This window comes from Bos indicus x Bos taurus, chromosome 24 (genome assembly GCF_003369695.1).
Source record: "Bos indicus x Bos taurus breed Angus x Brahman F1 hybrid chromosome 24, Bos_hybrid_MaternalHap_v2.0, whole genome shotgun sequence".
In the NCBI taxonomy this organism is placed as follows: Eukaryota; Metazoa; Chordata; class Mammalia; order Artiodactyla; family Bovidae; genus Bos; species Bos indicus x Bos taurus.
Genome location: NC_040099.1, coordinates 20,676,434 through 20,698,109, shown reverse-complemented (window position 1 = coordinate 20,698,109; position 21,676 = coordinate 20,676,434). Strand labels below are relative to the sequence as shown.

General features: G+C 44.0%; 1 protein-coding gene across 10 annotated transcripts in view; it reads left to right on the top strand.

The window, feature by feature from the left end:
• Positions 1 to 21,676, top strand: part of FHOD3 (formin homology 2 domain containing 3) — a 521,961-nt gene that overhangs the window by 357,166 nt on the left and 143,119 nt on the right. For 6 of the 10 annotated variants that reach the window (XM_027526417.1, XM_027526413.1, XM_027526416.1 and 3 more), the window contains exon 10: positions 1,199 to 1,440. In XM_027526417.1, coding sequence (XP_027382218.1) covers positions 1,199 to 1,440 — 242 coding nt within the window. Of the gene's footprint in view, positions 1 to 1,198; positions 1,441 to 20,138; positions 20,235 to 21,676 lie in introns of all 10 variants that reach the window. The other 4 variants (XM_027526407.1, XM_027526409.1, XM_027526415.1 and 1 more) reach the window with 1 other exon arrangement.

The following is a 21,676-nucleotide window of genomic DNA, read 5'->3' as shown; positions in this document are numbered from 1 at the left end:
ACCCCAGCTGCTTTACATGCATTATATAAGTTATTCTTACCACAAACCTGCAAATGCAATCCTGTTAGCCTCATTTGGTGAACGAGAGACTCTTGAGCAAGCAATTTGCTGCAGATCATTCCTGGTCTGTTAGTCACACAAAGGTCTAGTCAATGACAGCTCCTGCGACTGTGTAGGTTTGGAGAAGGGAGGCACACACATAATTAAAGAAACTGGAGAAACAGGTAGGTATAGTCCACAGCTGGAAAGGCTGAGCTCCTATAAGGAGGAGGTATGCACAGAAACAGTGGGTGTTGATGTGAGAAGGCCTATGGAGTAGGATCCAGGATGGAGGAGATTAACAGATGGCAGAGCTGATTCTTTGGCCAGGCCTCACCCAACTAGGGGCAGGACTAAAAGATCCCTGGGAAGAGGGCAGGGGTGTGGGGTGTGGGGCCAGTTGGCTCTGGTTTCTGTTGGGTTGGCCAAAAAGTTTATTCTGACTTTTCTGTAAGATCGTATGGAAAAATCCGAACGAACTATTTGGCCTACCTGTACATGAAAGCCAAAATGGCCAAGTGTGAGTGCTTTTAAGAGGAAATTTTCTAAAAATCCTAAATTCTAGAGATCCAGTCTATTTCTGGTCTATATTTTTGTGATCACAGGTGCAAGCAGGCTCCATGCCCACCCGAGACCAGGCTTCGGAGGGTGCCCCCCACCCCCGTGCATGGGGGTCTCAGATCAGGCCTCTCAAATGACCTGCAGGTGAGGCTGTTTGTCTCACCTGGAGTTCGTGGCTCCTGCCTTTCTCCTTGCTGTGCTCTCTAAGCATCCTCCCTGGGAAGCGAGCTCGGGGTCAGGACCTCCAGGGCGCTCTGTGACAGGGTTTCAGGAGACACTCCGCCTCCTGGACCAGAGAACACCAAGTTGGGGGGAGTTCACGAGAAGGAGAGATGGCCTCTAAAGGGAAGTCCTGGGGTCTAATTACAAAATAGTTCTCAGATCTTCTTGAGACATCAGTTGACCTTCTCAGATCCATTTGGGAAGATACGCAGTGGCGAGCATCTTTTGGTTTGGAGGCTGCGCTTTGGGATGCGCGTGTTGTGATGACTACAATGAGAAGCCCACGCCACAGGAGGGGAAAGGACGGAGTTCGGTGCCCTTTGGGATGGGACTGTGCAAGGTCTGACCTTGCTCTGTGCACTCTCTGCTCTTCCAGGTGGCGCTCCGGCTGGAGGATGGGGATGAGACGGCAGAGCCGCCCCCCAGCGGGTGCCGTGACCGCAGGCGGGCCAGTGTGTGCTCCGGAGGCACGGGCAGTGAGCCCCGGGGCCTGGACCGAAGGCGGAGCCGCAGGCACTCGGTGCAGAACATCAAGAGCCCCCTGTCGCCCCCGTCCAGCCCCTGCTCCCTGTCGGCTCCTGACTTCAAGCCCAGTCAAGTGCGAGATCTCCGGGAAAAGTAAGTATTAACCCAGCCTTGGAGAAGGGCACAAGGACCCCTAAAAGTGGAAAGGAGGCCCAACCCCACGGGTATCCTGGACCATCCCAGCCTTTCCTGTCCCCTGCCTCTTCTCTACATTTAAGCCATCACCCCCAGTTACCCCAAAACTTCCCAAGGCAAGGTGGCCCTGGTGACACACACAGACTTGATCTAACTCCCTGAACTCATCTTCACCTCCTTGTGTTTTTATATTATTTATATTATTAGCATCTCAGTTAATATCTGTGTAGAAAGCTATGCTTTATCAACTAGCAGAGAATCCAAACCACAAAATTTTGGCCTAGAAATAAATGGTATGCCACCACACCAATGTGAGATGGTTAGAGTCTGAGGTACGCATGACAATACATAGTTGAGGTTAAGTAGAACAAATATGTACTTTCACATAATTTCAGTAAAAACTAATTCTGTCATTTATTCAGTTAGTCATATAGCATACATTTTTCTGAAGTGTGTCTTATAGGCCAGGACTATTTGCAACCGTGAAGACATATGAATGGAAAAGGTATGATCTCCATTTCTGTGAACTCCTATCAGGGCTGAGAGAAAGTAAGAATGAAGAAAGGACATAAAAAGAAACAGAAAGATTGACAATCCCATGAGAAATTATGTATGTCCAAAATACAAAGTTTGACCAGATCTCTAGGAGCTCAGAAGTGGTTCCATTAAACAGAGGTGCAGCTGAAGGATGGCTGTGCAGCTCTGGGGCCTGGGTCCAGTGATATCTTCCCAAATGGAAGCCCTCAGATCACTAGGATGGTGGGGCTCCATGGACCAGTCTGTGCCAGACAGGTCCACCAGGGCTGACTGATACACTGATTGCCAGTGCCCCTCTTCTGCTGCCAGTGGAAACCCTGCTCGCATCATTAGGCTGGAGTATTTTCTCCCATTGTGGGGATCTACCTGGGAGCCACATGTAGTTCAGGAGGCTGCATGGTGAAGAACTGAACTCAGAATAGGTGGGATGACCTTAAGACAGTGGTTCAGATATGTCCCTTCCTCTCTGTCCCTCAGGGAACACCCATACTCACTTCTACTAAGAAGTGACTGGAGCAGTCTGGTACCCTTGGGGTCCTGGCACAGCCCACCCCATTGGGTGCCTCCTATTGCAGAAGGAGATGGAGGGCGTGGATCTGAGAGTGATGTGCAAGGCATGGTCCATGCTGACACCCTTCTCCACCACATAGCCTACAGGCTTTTCTGTCTCTAAGAGTCAATGTACAGCAAGCTCTCTTTCAGTGAAAAGAAAATTGAAACTTCTGAGCGGAATGAGAAATGAGAACATTTACTGTGAAACTGCATGTTGTGATCTAAGATCTTTGAGAAACTCAGGCAATTCTCACAGGGTCCCAAAACTCCCTGTGGTGCTGTTTCTACCAGCTAGAAAAATGAGCATGGAGAGAGTTGGGCAGAGTGGGCTGAAAAATCTGTGATCACCAAAGATGCTGAAGGTGGGAGCTCTGAGGCTTCGGTGGTGGCACTTGGTACACTTGTGCCCTGTCTGCCTCGTGTCACGTTTGTTCTGTTCTCTTTCTTGTTGTTAGGCTTTTAAAGGTCCCTGCACTGTGACTCCAGTGACCAAGCCTTGTGATACGTTGGCAAAGGCAGTGACAGTGGGGTGAACCAGCTGGGCACAGTCCACAGTTTTGAGGCTCCGGCCTTGGTGGGATCTGGAATAGGACACACTTCTGAGTGCTCCCACCTCAGTGTTTTCAAATACGACTGATTTTTCATTTTAATGAAATGATCACTGTAAAGTTCATAGCATTCGCTTACGAAAAATCCACTTTCCAGCTTATAAAGAAAGATCATGGTTTTAAGATAGATGATGATGAAGTGGCTTCATCCTTGAAGTCTATTGGAGGGATTTTGCCCCGTGGCCACAAAATCACAGCATGATTTTGGCAGAGATGGGAGCAGGAGAAAGGGAGAGGGTAACGAGAAGCAAATTGGGAAACAGTCCCAGCATATGCATAGCTTAGTCACCTGCTCAGCATCTGTGCCTCACACGTCACCTTAGAATCTAGAAGTTCATTGTGCTCGATTGCCCGTAGACCTTGAAAGACACAGACACACCTGACCTAGACTACTCTTCACCTGTGTGATCATTCTGGCCCTGCTTACTGCTAGCTTGTAGCAACATGGCTGCATGTATCACACATGAAGAATTGTAGACTGAATTGTCTAACTCTGTGTCCCAAATAATGCCAATACTCTTGAAAAGAAGACAGAACTATGCTACAGATTAGAGATTCATGTTGTCCTCAGTATATTCATATCTGGCACTCTGCACTCAGATGCTTCTTTTGTGTAGCTTGAATCAAATTCTCCTATTGATCCTCTCTAAGGTCCAGGTGGGACAAGCATCATTATCCTCACATTACAATGAGAAAGCAGCTGGGGGCTGGTGCCTTGTGACGAATCTTAGAACCAGGGGGCTGAGCCTCGGGTTAAATCTAAGTCTTTGGCCTTTGCCTCTCAATGTCCCAGTCATACAGAATCACTTCCCACCTACCACTCCTTAACATAATCATTGAGTGAGATTTGTACTTCTGGACTTTTTTAGACAAGTAATTTGATTTACATACCATGCAGGGGTATTTTTATTCAGGTTCATATGAAAATTCAAAGTTGAACAGGAGAGAATCCCAGAGTCGTCTTGTAGACCTAGGCCTGCTAGGCTGTGAGCTTTACTAAGGCCTAATAAGGCTTGAAACTCACATTGCTTTGGCTTCTGAAGAAATAGAACTCCACAGTGAGCACTCACCAAATAAGGTGTGTGTTTATTGTTCATCTGCCACCTAAAAGTACTTTTTGTGATCATGTGTGCCATAGTTTCACCTTTGCAATTCAATTTACAGATTTGATTGGGAAGAAAAAAAAATGTTGGTGCTTTCATTTTTTTTTTTAACCAGGAAGATTATTTTTAACATCTAATCATCAAAAGAGCCAGTGTCTCTGATTTAAATTGTAATCGTAATGTTAGGACTAAAAAGTCTTCAAGGTTTGTCTAGCCCACAGCAGAAGCCTGTTCTATGCCTTTAACCTCAGACATTCTCCTCCCTGAGGCACTCCACTCTGTCCTTGAACTTCTCAGCTCCTTAGGAAAGTCCCCTGGACTAAATGTGCTCCATAATGTGGTGGCTTTATTAGTGCTTAGAATTTTACTACATGGATAAAATTCTCCTGCAACGTCTCCCCATTCATCCCGGCTCTCAACGCTGTCAGCGCGCGTGAGGTCCTCTTCCTGTTCTGTACGACCGACCACCTTTCTGACAATGAGCATGGCCTGGGACTTCATATGTAAACTTGAAATTTCATCCTGTTGACTTCCACACAACATTCCAACCCGTGGAGGTAATTTTGAGCTTCATTTAGTCACTCCTGTTAGCAGTCGCGCCTTCCAGCTTTCAGTCGTGTGTATATTTGAATACACATGGACGAGTGACCTGGCGGGTAGTGGATGCTGACAGCAGCTTGGTACAGACGACTCCCATGTGCCTCGAAGTCAAGTGTTGGAAACATTCTCTGTCAAGGGCCAGATAATAAATATGCTGAGTTTTGCAGGCCAGACAGTCTTTGTTGCAACTACTCAATTAAATTCTTCCTTTGTAGCATGAAAGCTGCCACAGACAGCAGGTAAGCAAGTGAGCATGGCTGCCTTCCAGCGAGGCTTTATTTATGGACACTGAGATTTGAGTTTTACATGTTATAAAATATTTAGATTTTTTCCCCCAACCATTAAAAAAAGTGAAAATCATTCTGACAGACTGTACCAAACCAGGTGGTGGGCCACATTTGGCTCACAGGCTTGCCAACCCCTGTTCTAATGGGCTGGCTTTCTTGAGGGAAGTTGATGGGGAATGGCAGAGATGACAGAGAGGAGAATGTGGCTAAGAAAGAAGAACCCATCATGCGCTATGAGAGGACTGTTAGGAAACAGCGTCCTCTAGACCAGGGTTATAGCTAGGAATATTTCATGAAGACGTGGAGGCTGTTTGCTGATGGCCGCTCATGAGTTGTCACTGGATTATTGAGGGGGTTGGAGAAAGCAGAGATCAGATGAGGGGACGTACAGAGCCAGCAGGGAGGAGGGTGGTGATGACTCCAGGAAAGGTTGGGCTGCTTGGGCAGGGAGACTGGGATCAGTCCCAGTGGTGCCAAGAGGCAGTTGTCTTCAACCAGAGGTCTTCAACCTGCCGTCTGTTGAAAATTCCATGAAGGTGGTAGTATCCTCCCCATTTTACAGATGAGGAAACTGAGGCACAGAGTGGCTAAAAAACTTGCCCCAGATCTCACAGGTGGTAAGTGGCATAGCTGAGTTTGAACCCAAACCAGATTTTAGTAGTCCAGAGCCTGCCCTCAGTCAAACATCCCTGGAACTAGTCTCTGAACCTATAGAACGTGTTCTGTGGTGACAAGCTTTTTCTCTTTGGAGGATGAATTAGAGAAAGCAAAAAATCTTTCAGAACAAACATCCCCTGGAACTTGGTCATCCTACTAAGCTGTGTTGCTTATAGTCACTGTTAAGATTCTGATCCTGAGATAATCATAGTGGTTTGCTTGTTTTTCTCATAAATTGGCACTGGAGACAGTTCCTAATGAGGAGTTCTGAAAGTGTTCAGAGTAATATCTGCCAACACCGGAACAGCCTTCCCAGTTAATCATAGCTTGCGAGTGATAATCTCGGTGAGGGGAGCAGGAAGGAAGGTATAGAGAGCAAAAGTTCATGGTTAACAGGAACCCACCGTTAACTGTCAATTATTGGAGGCTTAGCTGTCCTCAGGTTTGGGGGATCATACTTGATGTGCACCAGTTAGTGGCCTAGTGGGTGGTGGGAAGAAGGGAGCCAAGCCTTGAGGCTGAGCCTCCAGGGTAAGGGCTGGAGGGAGGTATTCAGAGAGGGTGTGGCTTTCTATTTTCCTGTGGGAGTAGAAAAGAGTGTTGACACCTTTCCACCAGTCACAGGAACCAGTGGACAGATGGGAGAGCCTAACTATGAAGGGGTGCAGGGTGGTGAAGCGACCTTCCTGCGTTTTGACAGGGAGGAGGCATATTTGGATGCCGAGTTCCAAGGCAGTGCTGTGATCTCCAGTCGGTCTCTTGCCTTGTGCACAGAGCTTCAATACCAAGGCTTATAGATTCCACTCCCTTGTGAGCTGCAGGATCTGCAGCAATAGTTCTGGCTTTCTTGGAAGTAGTTGGCAATGAACAATCAATTTGAAAGCAGGAAAACCTATTATATAACCGGTAGTGTTACAGAGTCCAAGCTTGCCACAATAGCCCAATAAATTGAGAGACAGGGTGTTGGGATAAGGAATAGTGACTTTATTGGGAAGGCCGGCAGACAGAGAAGATGGTGGACTGGTGTCTTGAAGAGCCTTCTTACCTGAGTTGGAATTCAGGCTTCTTTTAACTAAAAGGGGAGAGGGTATGACTGGTTGTTGCTGACTTCTTGGTGCTGACCAGATGGAGGCGATGTGATAATCCTTTGTTCTTACAGCTGTCCACCTAGGTCTGGTCATGATGTTGCTGGAAACCTCCAACAAGACAAATGTTATTCTCTATTCTGCAACTTTTTATGTCTATGTGAATGGAAATTGTTATACCTTCAACATATAACCTCCCAAGCCTGGCAGGCAAAGTTTTGTGAATGGATCACCCTGTATATTTCAGGCGATAGACAACATTCTTTTATAAAAGGTACAGAGCCTGCATAGTTAAGCACAGGCAACCGAGCACAAAGGTTAGAGCCAAAGGACTAGATTCTGTACATAGTCGGGCTTGTTCTCTGTTACAGTAGGTGTTGCATAATTGGTGTTAACTTACAAAATTTATCACTCGGATGACCTCAGTCCTGGCTCCTGGGGAACATTTGGCCAAGTGCAGTGCAGAAGCAGCCGCTGAGGTTATTGAGGGCACAGACATGATGTTCTCGGCTACAGTCCCCGCTTCCTCCCCAGGCTTGGCCTCAGTCTCCTCCACAGTAAACTCAAGGTGATGATGCCTCCTTAATAGAATGGCAGGTGAGTCAAGAGAGGCAGTGCAAATGTGTGATTAGCCCAGTGTTATTCCAGTCACTGTATGCCCTGGAGCTTTCTCGGATACTGTTATTAAAGAAGGTAATTGTTAAATAAGTATGGGTAGGAATGGACGAGAAGATTCTGTGAACTGGCTTGAACATGCCAGAGGATTTCACAACTAGATTAACAACCATTGGTACCGTGAGCAGCAAGTAGCTACTTGGGTAGGTTTATCTGATGATAATTATTTCACTAATGAGATTCACCAGCAAGGGATATGACCTCTGCAGGTAGGCGTGATTAGAATATAGCCAGTGATTCCAAGTTACCATTTAATCTCCAGGAAGCCCTTTGTGGTCTCTTGAATATTGAATGGCAAAGAGTGTTCAGCAAAGGAGGGAACATGGCTTGGGTGGGAGGCTGAGTGGGAGGCAAAGGGGCATGAACTCGGAATTGAGAGAACCTGCATCAAGAAAGGACTAGAAGCAAAAGGTGTGAGGGAGTGGTTGCTTTGCAAAGCTTCCTTCTGATTTCCGTGACAGCACTTCCGGTTTCTCAGAAGGTTCACTGTGACCAGATTACATATTTCTTTGGGGGTTTGGACTTTGCTGCATTAAATTTGGGGATTTTTCTAGATTCTGATTTCTAGATTTTCTAGACTCTAGAGTCGGAAGACAACAGCAAAACTGTAAAAATGAACAGAGCCACTGTAGAATTTTAAGTGAAGAAGTGAGATCGAGGTAGTGTTTCAACCAGACCCCTCTGGGAACAGCCCAGAGGCTGCATGGGAGGAGAGCTGAGCAAATGGGGAATGGCGGGCGGGGGGGGGCGGGGCCTGGACCTCACCCTGGAGAGAGGTGGAGGGGCCCAACAGGGAGAAGGGGACGAGGTATGGGATGGATATCATTTGTGGGAAGGTGAGTAGATTGTATGGTGGGAAAGAAGAAAGAGTTTGGGGGTGATCCCCAGACAACCAGTAACTTAGTTAGGGTCATGGGATGGCTCGAGGCCACTGAGTAAGCTGTGGGCATTTTCAGTTTGAGAAGTCTGGGTCACAAGTAGAACTTCCCATAGGCAGTTGGATAGGCATAAACTGAAAGTCACATACATGCAGGTGAGGGGTGAAGCCTGGGCTTTGACCCTCTCCCCGACCCCCTGTAACCCAGGGAAAGCAAACCACATGAGTAGAGAAGTGAAAGGATAGAGTTGTCATCTCATGGAAGTCTGAAACTGAGAAGGTGACTTACTTCCCGAGTCAGTGAACCTTGACCTTGGTCGTCTTCAAATGAGAATGCTTCTCAAGCCAGAGTAGCCTTATTTGGTGTGATGTTGCAGGAACGGGCTAGCCCTTTGCTATGGAAATGGTGAATACACCTCAAAGAAAAGGAAAGATTCTTGTTTCTAGTTAAGTTTTTGACTTGCTTTGAGAATTTTCTTCTTTTGGTGTCAAACTGGCTTGCCCTTGACCTGTGCAAATGCCGCATTTCCTATAGTATACATGTTCCCATCCATGTCCTGACTGTTCACAGCCCTTTCTGGTAGAGTTGATTTTGTTGGCCGTTCACACAGGTATGGGGGTGGGAGGGGCCATTCTGTAGAGCAAGCATTTCTCTTTTTAAATCCCTGACGATTCCAGGATCCTTTTGGATATGAATCAGGGGCTTTCTAATGATTACTAAGCTGAGCTGATTAAATCCTGTTGTGGAAGGAGGAATGAGCGTATCTCTGACAGGAGTCTACAGAGGGAGCCTGGTAGTAAGTCTTTTGAATGAGTAGGGAAATATAAAATCCTGAAAATGTAGGCTGAGGAGGGCAGATCTGGCATGGCAAAAAAAAAAAAAAAACCAAACAAACGGAGTGTGGAGTAGGCAGAGATGATGTTGGGGAAGCATTTTGCAAGGAGCTTCTTGGGAATGAACTCTGGAAACTGATAAGGAGAGATCCAAATAAAGGGAGACCTGGCCTAATGTCATTTTTATCTCACACACGTGCTCAGTGAGCTGACAGTGGTCACAGGAACATTATATTCATGTTGAGAAAACACTGATTTCTAAGGCAATTAATGTTGAGCTTTCCGAGCCTGCTGAGAATGGACATGGGCCATCGTTGTGGTCCAGACCATCGTTGGTCTGTGTCAGGGTGTCACTGATTCTCCTAGTGGTGGAATGGAGTCTCACCGTGATGGACAAAGGGTCAGAGCTGGTAGACACCTTTACACCTGAATACATGAAGAGAATCTGAAAGAAGGAAAGATTCATGCTTCTTCCAGTCCTTAAAGTAAAGAGGCATTTATTTCCAACCACAAAGAAAGGATCACTCTGAAACCTCTGAAACACTCTGCCTAGCCTGTGCTTGGCATCCTTGCTGTTTCTAAAAGGTCACAGAGAATCCCAGTCTACCTTCCTCCTAGTTTCTGTTCTGCTCTCTCAGGCCTCTAAGAGACATTTAAGGCAATTAGATAGTATCTCTGGCTTGGAATAAAGTTTTTTCTAAAACATGAAATCAAAGCACCCACAAAAGAAAGAAGTGAAGCACCCCGCAGTCTGTAGTTTTCACTGGACTGATTCGTTTTACTTCTAAATAAGCCTGTAACTAGGCTACTCATTGTGTTTTTTTCTACTGATATTTATGCTCTGCAGACTGGAATTCTATTCTATTCAACTTCTCCATGTTTTCAGCAAAAATAATGTGCTGGATCCATTAGTATTTTACTGTAAGCAAAATAATGGCTTATGCATTAGTAATTTATTCTAAAGCAAAATAGCAAAATAATGGCTTATGCATTAAGGTTCTGGTTGGTTGGCCAGTTACTAGGTATATTCAGTATCCATGGCCTGTGTTTAATACTCCTTCTAAACTTTGAGTGTTGCAGGGACAATAAATATTTTCCTGTCTAACTTTGGGTTCTCACTATGGAAACATCAGAGCAACAGCGGAGCTTAGATGCCTTTTCATCCTCTCGGCTGGCAAAAAATCTTTTGAGGGAAGTGTCTTCTTTTTTGGTGGATGACAGACCTCTGTTTTTGAATGAAATCACTGCTCCAGTTGGTCAGAGATATGTCTTAACTGATTAAGATCACTAATTGGAAAATTTTAAATCTCTTCTTGGGGCCTTGGTAGCCTAGTAACAGCCTTGAAGTGAAGAGAAAGTGTGAGTCATTGGGAGGCTAAGTTCAAACTCCAGTTGAAGTGTTTGCTGAGGGATGCAGATGGAACCCAAGGGGGCACTTTGTCTGACATAAATTTAACATGCTGTTTCTTTTTCTGTTTTTAAAATGTAAAGTTTAGTTTTTTATTGTGGTAAAAGATATAACATGAAATTTACCATTTTGATCATTGTTAATTTTACAAATTAGTGGCAATGATCACATTCATAGTAACACACTATTTCCATGAAATACTCTTTCATCTAATTATGTCATATGTATTTTGTAGAACTAAATGGGGGCATTTAGAATGTCTATGTCTTATCTAAACCTTAATACAGAGCTTTCTAATGAGTTGCCACAAATGATCACACCTGTGTCAAGATGCTGATTTTTTCCCTCTAGGCAACCAGGCATGTCCAGGGTGATGGGGGCACTGGGCAGGTCTCCCGTCCCTTACTCTGGTGGCTGTGTCCTAGATGGTCTTGTCTGAGCCCTGTGCAAGGAGAACCGAGAAGCCCCGTCCAAGGCACTATTGCTTAGGTGGAAACATGCAGTGATGCAGGAGCCATGAAACCCATTTGGATTCTGCTTTGAGTTCATGGCATCAGCAGTTCTTCCTGGCAGGTTGTGTGATCTCGCCCTCTCTGGACCTCGACTTTCTTATCTGCAACAGGGGGAGATCTCCAAGTCATCTCCCAGTTCTGGCCACTCTATCTGTTGACTATCCACAGCAAGTGTCTCCATGCTGAGCACCATGTGAGATTCTCAGGGTCAAAGATCTCCAACAGGCAGTGACTACTCAGACTGGCTGTCCTTGTGGACTGGGTCCACTAGAGAAACAGAGCGGGAGGAGTAACTCTAGGTGGAGAGAATGGCTCCTTCAAGGACCCCCAGCAGAAATGCCCATGGAGTTGGGTGGACAGCTCAACAGACTGATTTAAAACTAGGGTGAGGAAGTTGATGAATGGAGAGTAGGGGATGGAGAGATGATGGGGGTGTTTGCTGGGCAAGTTGGACTTCACCCTAAGGTTAGTGTATACATGTTGGAGCAGGAGAGGGTTGTGTGCAAAGTCCCATCTTGTCTTCTGGTCATTTCCTACTTGGCCAACAGCACTGCAGAAGTTTTTCTCATTTGAATACTTCCTGGTGCAATTGATGTCTTTCTCCCCCACAGACCTGTAAACTTTAAGGGTGAGAACCTCTATTAACCACTATACCCCAGCATCTTGCACATAAGAAATGCTCAATAAATAATTGTTGGGTATGTGGAGAGAGAACTCTTGCCCCGTAGTTACACTTCTTTACTTTTAAAACATGTTTGTATTGCTACTTACCATGGGAAATCTCTGAACCTTCTGGCCAATTTTGCTATGAAAATCAAACAGCTCTAAAAAATCTGTTTAAAAAATTTGAATTGTTCAGAGTTGAATGAATCACAATCCTTAGTTCATGGTACATTGGCATCATTGGTCCATGTGTGGCCCTCTCCTAGTTTATTTTATGTAAGATTTACTTATTAATACAAAGAATATCCATGAGACTACAGTCCCGCTAGAAACCCAGGGCATTACCCTTAACTCACTATGAACTTCCAACTTTCAAATCTCTGGACCTGGGTAACCAGCACTCTTAAATATCCTTTAGCATTGTCTTATGGATTTATTGCTGTTTTTACTATTATCAGATATGCATATATATTATATATAAAACAATAGTATGTCTAGTAATTTTGCCTTTTTTAACTTTATAAAAAGTGTTTTCATATTGTAGTGTCTCCTGGCAGTTGTTTTCTTCAGTCCACATTATACTTTCAGTGTTCATCCATATTGTCACGTGATACAGAAGTCTTCCGTTTCCTCTGCTTGGAATATACCAGAATATATTTAGTGCTTTTCCCATTGGGGAGCATTTATGTTGTTTACATTTTTGTCAGTTACAAACAGCACTGCTGAGAATATTCTCAGACTCACATCCTCTGCACATGCTTTGGCTTCCCCAGGGTTTCTCAGGCTTGGTACAGTTAACATTTTGGACTGAATATGTTTTTGCTGTGTAGGGCTGCCTCGTGCCTTGTAGGATGCAGCATCTAAGCCTAAATGTCTCCCAACATCAAAACATGTCCCTTGGAGGACAGAATTACCGGATTCAGAAGCACTGCCCTAGGCTATAGCAGTCTGCTTCTAGGCGATGTGAATCACACTTATGATATGAATTGTCTACCTTGACAAGATGGTGCCAGTTACTTTGCCAGAGTGGTTATACTAATGCACAGTCTTATCAGCAATACATGAGAGCCAGTTGATCTGTATGCTCTTCAGTTCTTGGTGTTATCTTCAGACTTCTTACTTATACCAAGCAGACAAAAAATGTTATCTCATTGCAGTTCTGATTGATTTATATTAAACTCTGGGTTTCAGATATCATTTCATACAGATTTATTGGCCATGATCATGTATTTTGCTCACTTTTATAGTTGTATTTTTATTGTTTTTTAAAAAATATTTTTTCATATCCTTGATATGAATTGTGTTTTAGTCGCTCAGTCGTGTCCGGCTGTCTTGATCCCATGGACTGTAGCCTGCCAGGCTCCTCTGTCCATGAAATTCTCCAGGCATGAATACTGGAGTGGGTTGCCTGCTCTGAATGCGTTGCTTTAGCTCTTCCACTTCCTGATTGCTTTGGTCTTAGAATATGCTTTGCTGCTGTTTAAAATGTGTCTGTTGTACTTTTAAAACATCTCTGCAACATCCATTTTCCTTTCTGTTTGTTTTTTGAAGTCTGAGGAACATGCCAGCAGCCTGAGACCCAAATTGGGGGAAATTGCTTTGGCTTTGAAGGAAATTGTGCCCTGAGGAATTGGTCACTCTGTGGGCCGGTGGCTTTTCTCATGTGAAGAGGGTGGACTCCAGTCTGGGACTGTGTATGGTAAAAAGGAGACCACCTGACGGGTGCAGAACAAGCTTGTGCCCTTGAGTAACTCCTCACCAATTGCAAACAAGCAAAATACCCCTAGAGGTATTTGAAAGCCAGAGGTCAAACACCCAGAATGCCTTAGTACAATATAAACAAAATTAAATTATATTTTAAGAGAAAATTCAAATAAAAGCAAAATTGTCTGATCTGTTTCTTCAGTCTTGAGTATTATCTGCATAAAATATAATTTTGTTTGACTAATTCCACTAGGATGAAATTAAATAAAATCAAGCATAGAAAATCTGGTGCCCTTCGAGAGGGCATTTCCTTCTCCATGGGTTTGAGTTGTTGGGCACAGCCAGCACTTTGACCATGGGACTTCTTGGAAGTGGGTTTCCTGAATGAGTCATTGTGCTGCCTGTCCTTGGTCCTGCTCTGCCACTCATGATAGTAAAGCTGTAATATGCACAAGTCACTGGGAGATTTATTGCAGGATCAGAAGATGTTGAGCCCAAAGAGGAAACAGGTTGGGATGTAGATCAGAATTGTTGTCAAGGAGATCAAACCAGTCAATCCTAAAGGAAATCAACCCTGAATATTCACCGGAAGGACTGCTGCTGAAACTGAAGCTCCATTATTTTGACCACCTGATGCAAAAAGCTGACTCATTGGAAAAGACCCTGATGCTGGGAAAGAGTGAAGACAGGAGGAGAAGGGGACAACAGAAGATGAGATGGTTGGATGGCATCACCGACTCAATGAGTTTGAGCAAGCTCCTGGAGGTGGTGAAGGACAGGGAAGCTTGGCATGGGGCAGTCCATGGGGTCACAGAGTTGGACATGACTAAGCAACTGAACAACAACAATACATCTTTAGGACAGCTACATGCAAGAGAGAAGGATCAAAAATACACAGTTTGCATAGGTGGAAATTATAAAGGGGAAGGTGTTGCTATCTGCCAGTGGTTGGGAATGCTTTGCAGAGCACTGTGACCTTTTCCTTAGTGAATCAAGTAGAGTTCTGAGTATCCATTGGTGGGGGATGGTAGAGATTTCCCAAGAAGACCTGAAAGTCAGTGATGATGATGTTAGAGCTAATAGCTAAAGCAAATTGATTAGTTCACTATATACCACTCCTTTTCAAAATGCTTTACATGTTAACCCAATCCTTCTAAAAGGTGGGTACCATTGATATCCTAAATTGGGAGGAGGATAGTGGGGCCCAAGGTCACATAACTGGTAAATTATGGAGCTGGTGTATAATACAACCTAGGCAGCTTGACTATGAACCTTTCCAGCTGCAGAAGACTTTGCTTATAAATGACCTAAGTACCTGGGGGAGCAAATGAAATCAAGTTATTTTGAAGGGAGGTGCTCCATGTTTTGTGTTTAAGAGGAGAGGCCCATTGGTTGGCAGGCTAGAGATTCATGGGTTCTGGGCAGACCAGCAGTAATAACATTTGCAGATTCCTCACCTAGCTGAGGGAAGGTGGCCTCTGGCTGAAGGTTGAGGGTATAGTTTTTAACTTGGCTGCTGTTAGAGCAGAAAAGGACTGCCAAGAAAAAAGGACTGTGGTTTGTGAGGGTGAGCTGTGCCCGACTCAGAAGGACAGATGAGGTGTGCTCACTTGTGGATTGTGGCATTACAGGAGAAATCCTGTCTTCACCGTTTCACTGGCCTCGTTTCTGACAGAGACACCCCTCAATCCAGGTATGAGACATATAACCATGGGGTTGAATCAATGCCTCTTTCTTCCTTTCCTGCCACATGTAATCAGTCACTAAGTTCAGCCATGTCTGTTTTAAGCCTTTTTGGATCCATCTCTTTTTATTTAACCTCCCAGCTGTCACACTCTTTGCCCTACCTCTTTATGAGACTTGCATAACCTGATCAGCACATATTAAGAAAGAGGAATTATTGATCAACCTATTCTCAGAAGATATATGTAAAAAAATTTAAATAATTTTATAATCAGTGATACTTCAGTTAAAAATTTTTTAATAAAAAATTAACAAATAGAACCAAGATATTTATATTAAAAAAAGGATAACATAACAAAGTGGGATTTATTCCTGGTATGCAAGGTTGATTTCACATTTTAAAAAGCAATGAAATTCATTGCATTTACAGAGAAAAAGGGGAAAATCATATAATTATCTTGGTGAATGGAAAGAAAGCATTTGATAGACTTCAGCACTCATATATGGCAAAAATTCTTAGTAAACAAGGAAAATTCTTTGATCTGATAAAGAATGCTTACAAAAAATAAATGACAAAGCTCATATTTCCTCCTGATATTTGAGACAATGAAAGGATGCTTAGTATCATCACTTCAGTGTAATATTGCAGTTCCTAGCCAGTGTAATAAGGCAAGAAAAAGAAAACCATAAGAACTGGAGCAAATTAAATACAACTATCTTTGTTTAGGGCTTCCCAGGTGGCGCTAGTGGTAAAGAACCCACCTGTCAGTGCAGGAGACATAAAAGACGTGGGTTCAATCCCTGGGTCAGGAAGATGCCCTGGAGGAGGAAATGGCACTTCACTGTAGCATTCTTACCTGGAGAATCCTGTGGACAGAAGAGCAGACTGTAGGGCTACAGTCCATGGGGCTGCAAAAAGTCAGACACAACTTAGCAATTGAACAACAACAACAGTAGAATTAAATTTTATATTTAGAAATAAATTTAAAAGAAAATATATAATACCTGTACTGAAAATTTCAAGCTTTAAAAGAAATTGAAGGATATTGAAATAAGGTTTGATGTAAATAAAGGATATACCATAATCATGGATTGGAAGGTTCAATATGTAAAGTTGTCAGTTCTTCTCCAAATTTATGTGTAAATTCAATACACTCCTAATTAGTAGTCCATCAAAATTTTTGTGGAAAGTGACAAGTTGATTCAAAAGTTTTATGAACATATAAAGGGCCAAGGACTTATATGTTGAGTGTCAAGATCTATCATAAAACTGTTGTAATTCAGATAGTGTTCAAAGATTCTCTCAAAGGTAGAAAAATTGATTACTGGTGAGAAAAAGTCCAGAAACCCACAGATACATACCTGATGAGTGATAAAGATGATACTAACTTGAAGAAAATATGGCCTTTTTACTAAATGATTCTGGGCCAACTGTCTATGTAGGCAAAAAAAAAAAAAAAAGTATCTGAACCCTATCTCATATGATGTGCAAAATAAATTATGGATAAACATCAACTATAAATATGAAAGGTAATATAATAAAGCTTTTAGAGAGACAAATAAGAGACTACCTCTAAGACTCTGGTGTAAGCAAAAAAACATTTTAGAACAGGACAAAAAAACACCAACCATCAAAGGTTAGTGTAGATCACAAAAAAACTGTGGAAAATTCTTCAAGAGATGGGAATACCAGACCACTTTACTTGCCTCCTGAGAAATTTGTATGCAGGTCAAGAAGCAACAGATAGAACCGGATGTGGAACAACAAACTGATTCCAAATTGGCAAAGGAGTACGTCAAGGCTGTATGTTGTCACCCTGTTTATTTGACTTATATGCAGAGTACATCATGCATAATGCTGGGCTGGATGAAGCACAAGCTGGAATCAAGATTGCTGGGAGAAATATCAATAACCTCAGATATGCAGATGACACCACCCTTATAGCAGAAACTGAAGAGGAACTGAAGAGCCTCTTGATTAAGGTGAAAGAGGAGAGTGAAAAAGTTGGCTTAAAACTCAACATTCAGAAAACAAGATCATGGCATCTGGTCTAATAACTTTATAGCAAATAGATAGGGAAACAATGGAATCAGTGACAGACTTTATTTTCTCAAGCTCCAAAATCACTGCAGATGGTGACTGCAGCCATGAAACCATGAAATTAAAAGACGCTTGCTTCTTGGAAGAAAAGCTATGACCAACCTAGACAGCATATTCAAAAGCAGAGACATTACTTTGCCAACAAAGGTCCGTCTAGTCAAAGCTATGGTTTTTCCAGTCATGTATGGATGTGAGAGTTGGACTATAAAGAGAGCTGAGCACCAAAGAATTGATGCTTTTGAAGTGTTGGAGAAGTGCTGGAGAAGACCCTTGAGAGTTCCTTGGACTGTAAGGAGATCAAACCTGTCAATCCTAAAGGAAATCAGTCCTGAATATTCGTTGGAAGGACTGATGCTGAAGCTGAAACTCCAATACTTTGGCCACCCGATACGAAGAACTGACTTATTGGAAAAGACCCTGATGCTGGGAAAGATTAAAGGTGGGAGGAGAAGGGGATGACAGAGGGTGAGATGGTTGGATGGCATCACCAACTGGATGGACATGAGTTTGGGCAAGTTCCAGGAGTTGGTGAGGGACAGGGAAGCCTTGCATGCTGCAGTCCATTGGGTTGCAAAGAGTCAGACACGAACTTTGTGACTGAAAACAGTTCCATTCAGAGTGACTGAACGGAACTGTTCAAAGTTCGAAAAAATGATAAATGGGGTCCCGTTAAGATTAAGAAACTACATTTATTAAAAGACACCATAAAGTGAATGCAAAGACAACCTACAGGTTCTTAAGGCAGAGTACTTAGACGCTTCAAAAAAAGGGTATCTAAATAGGCACTAAAAGTATAATAATGTGCCCAGCTTCATTGGTCATCAGGGAAAGTGAACTGCAGCTACAGTGAGACCTCACCCTCAGATTAGATGGCAAAATGAAAGGCAAAAATATCAAATCGTGGCAAGGATGTGGGGACAACCAGAATGCTTATAGACTATTTATAGCAATGTAAATTCATTCATTCATTTAAAAAAGTGTTTGACAGTTTCTAACAGAGATGTACTTAAGCATATCCTATGACCAAAAACATTAAAAAAACATCTACGACAGTATCCATAACAGCCCTAGGTAAAATAACCCCAAACTGACAAGTACCTGGTTAGCATCAACAGTAGAATGGATAACTAAATTATAGTGTATCCATGTGAGAGAATGGTATACAGCCACAAGAAAGAATGATCTTCAAGTACATGTAGCCATATAGATGATTCTCACAAGTGTAATGTTGAACAAAAGAAGCTGGATACAGTATGATTCCTTTAGATGGAGGACAAAATCAGGCCAGGCTGACTTGTGCTATTTGAGGTAGAGGAGGGAAGCAATTAAACAGGAGCATTGAAGGAATGCTGATTACAGGGATGTGTCTATTTTGTGAAACCTCAGTGGTTCGTGTGCTTATATGTATATATTTTGTATTTCAGTAAAAATTAAAAGCCATGACTAAAGGACACTGGGGCAAAAGAGTTAAAGATCTTGGCAAAATGATGGGTGCAGTGAGAATGGTCAGTTCATGAGGACTGAGGGCAAGAAGGAACTGGTGGAGGACAATCTTCCTCTTGGAAACAGAGGTGGACACTGAGGTTGCAGAAGAGTTACGGTGGGAGGAGAGAAATGAGAGAGTTGGAGGATGGGGCTTGTGGTTGGGGAGGGGAGGTGCAGGTGTAGAAGTCTGGATGTAGGTTTTCCGAGGTGGGCTAGTTCTGTGTGATCGTGAGGTCCAGCACGTGGGGCTGAAGTGAACAAAGATGGAGGTCATCGGAGTCCAGTTGTTTCAATCCCTTTGACAAGGGATTAAGAAGCCCTCAGGGTGTTCCACGTGGATGGTGACAGAAGTCACATGTCGACAGAATTTAGAGGCCAAGGAAGGAAATGAATCAGTTATCAGAGTCTGTCCTTGTGTAGCTGCAGGAACAAAACTCAAGTTAAACTATCCTAAGTGCAAATGAGCAGTTACTATCTTCTGTTAGTGAAGCTTCAGAAGTATTTTAGATCCAAGTATTAAAACTGTCATGGGGACTGCTTTCTCTCTCTCTCTCCATCCCCCACTTTCCCTCCCTCTCTCTCTCTCTCTCCAACTCTGCTGTTCTTGGACCATCTTCAGTCACAGGCAGCCCTCCTCCACTCAATTTAGGGTGTCCTTGTACCTTCTCGTCCCTGAAGGCACCAGGAGAAATCCCAGGGGTGGCCTGGATGGATTCCACCTGGGCCATGTGTTAACCCTTGAAATGGGGCGGGGGGGGATCAGCCCTCCACCACCAGACACATTGACTGCGAATGAGGGAGTAACATGCAGAAACCACCTGCCCACGTGGAGGTTGGTGCTGGACGGAACGCAGTGGAGACGTGAGGACTGCTCCCTGCCGGCGCCGGGCAGCCCACAGGACAGCCACCCACCTTCCGTGTGCAGGAGGAGAACCGCCTGGGAGGCCGGCCTGAGGCCAGAGGCAGCTCTGAGTTCATGTGGGGGGGGGTTGGTGGGAGCCGGATGGGGGTGTGCAAGGCAGTTGCATCCAGCCAGCTCAATACAGAAATTTGGCTTGGTCCAGGTGATTGCATCTCCGACCCACACTTAAATTTCTCCATCTCAGAACTGTCTCCTTTTCTCCTAACAGATTAAGTGTGCTCTTTTCATTTCAGCCAGCTGGAGGTTTGTTGTTGTTGTTTTTTTTTTTTTTTTTTGGCTTCATCTTCCTGTTTGTCTGTAATGCTTATCTCGCTTTTCCATCTTGTCTCTGTGTGCATTTCTCTTTTCCTGGCCTTGTCTCAGGGTTGAGGAGGAGGAGGAGGAGGAGGAGCAGCCAGTCACGGAGCCCAATTCAGAGGAAGAGAGAGAGGACGATGCCCCCTGTCAGGGCAAGGACAGGTACCGAGGGCTGGACCCTCCCTGGCTCCCACTGAAAGCCTGGAGGCTCCTTCTTGATGGAGAGTTTGCAGCATCCTTCAGTAGCCTCCTTCCTTCCTCACTGGCTCCCTTCCGCACTGGTTCCCTGCACACACAGCCCCAGAGTGACTAGCTTCCTAGAAATATAACTGAGCATGTTTTCCCTAAAGGACTGTATTTTTTACTCAAATACTGCCTCCCTCACCACGCTTTATGGAAGACACACCCAGCTGCTTTTCTCCCCACTGTCCCCTCCCTGAGTGCTTGGGCTCAGTCACATTGGCAATAACTAATGAGACACTCAGAAAATTTTAACCCTTTCTGCCCTATAGGAAGAATAATTACATGTGTCCCCTTCTTCTTGCTAATTATACCAGTATAATGTTATCTAAAATATGTGGATGACTGCTAGAGTAATAATGTACTTTGATTTGTATCCAAATGGACAGGACCACTTTTCACCCCCATACAGCACAGAAAAAAATAAATAAATAAATCCCAGCATTTATTGTCATGCCCAGAATGACTCTCAGAGCTATTCAACCCTTTGGGGGAGTATTCTTTCTTCTACTCACCTCTCCAAGGTGCATCCTTTCTGTCTTCAAACAATATTAACAGAAAGGCACCTTGTAGATACTTGTGAATTTGGTGGATATTTCCCCCCAAATGAGGTCTGTATGAAACATAAAAGTTGATCATGGGTAATTTCATTTTCTAGTATTCAAAAATAATTCTATAATCAGTTCCTTCACTTGATTGACTACACTGCACTTTGATATTTTTGCTGTTAGTTTTTCCACAAATAAGCAAAGTCAAAAGGCTAAAATCTTTCTTTTACCAATTTCAAAGTTAATGGGATTCTTTGCTGCTGTGACCTGCTTCTCCAGGTCACCAACGCAAGTAAAAGTTCTCAGATAGGCCCATTGGATGCACTGGAATGTCCACGGCTCTCTGGGGCCATGGACTTCTCTCTGAACTGCTTCCCCACTTGGGGAATGTCCAGGAAGAAGCCAGCAGAATGTAGAGATGGAAAAGGAATGACCACTAGGTGTCCACAGAGAGTGAGGTGCACATTCGAGAGTGAGGGGGTGAAAGGTGGCCATTAACCAGGGCACCCCCTCCCTGGCCTGTGCTGAGTGCCAGGCTCGGGGGTAGTGACTTTAGTTAGGGATGCTCTGGGAAAGTAGGAGGTTCAAATGACAGTCCCACCTTAGGCTGAAAATGAGCCACAGAAAATTATGTGGACCCTCAATAAATACACCCGTGTGGCTCCTCATGTGCTTAAGTGTACATGGTGTGACCTCCACCCACACAAGCCCTTCACCCTCAGGGACTTAAACAGTTCAGTAGCACCCCCAGACCAGATGGAAGAATCTGGCTGGAAAGAGCAGCCTCTAAAGGCATCCTGACTACCATTGCCGCCT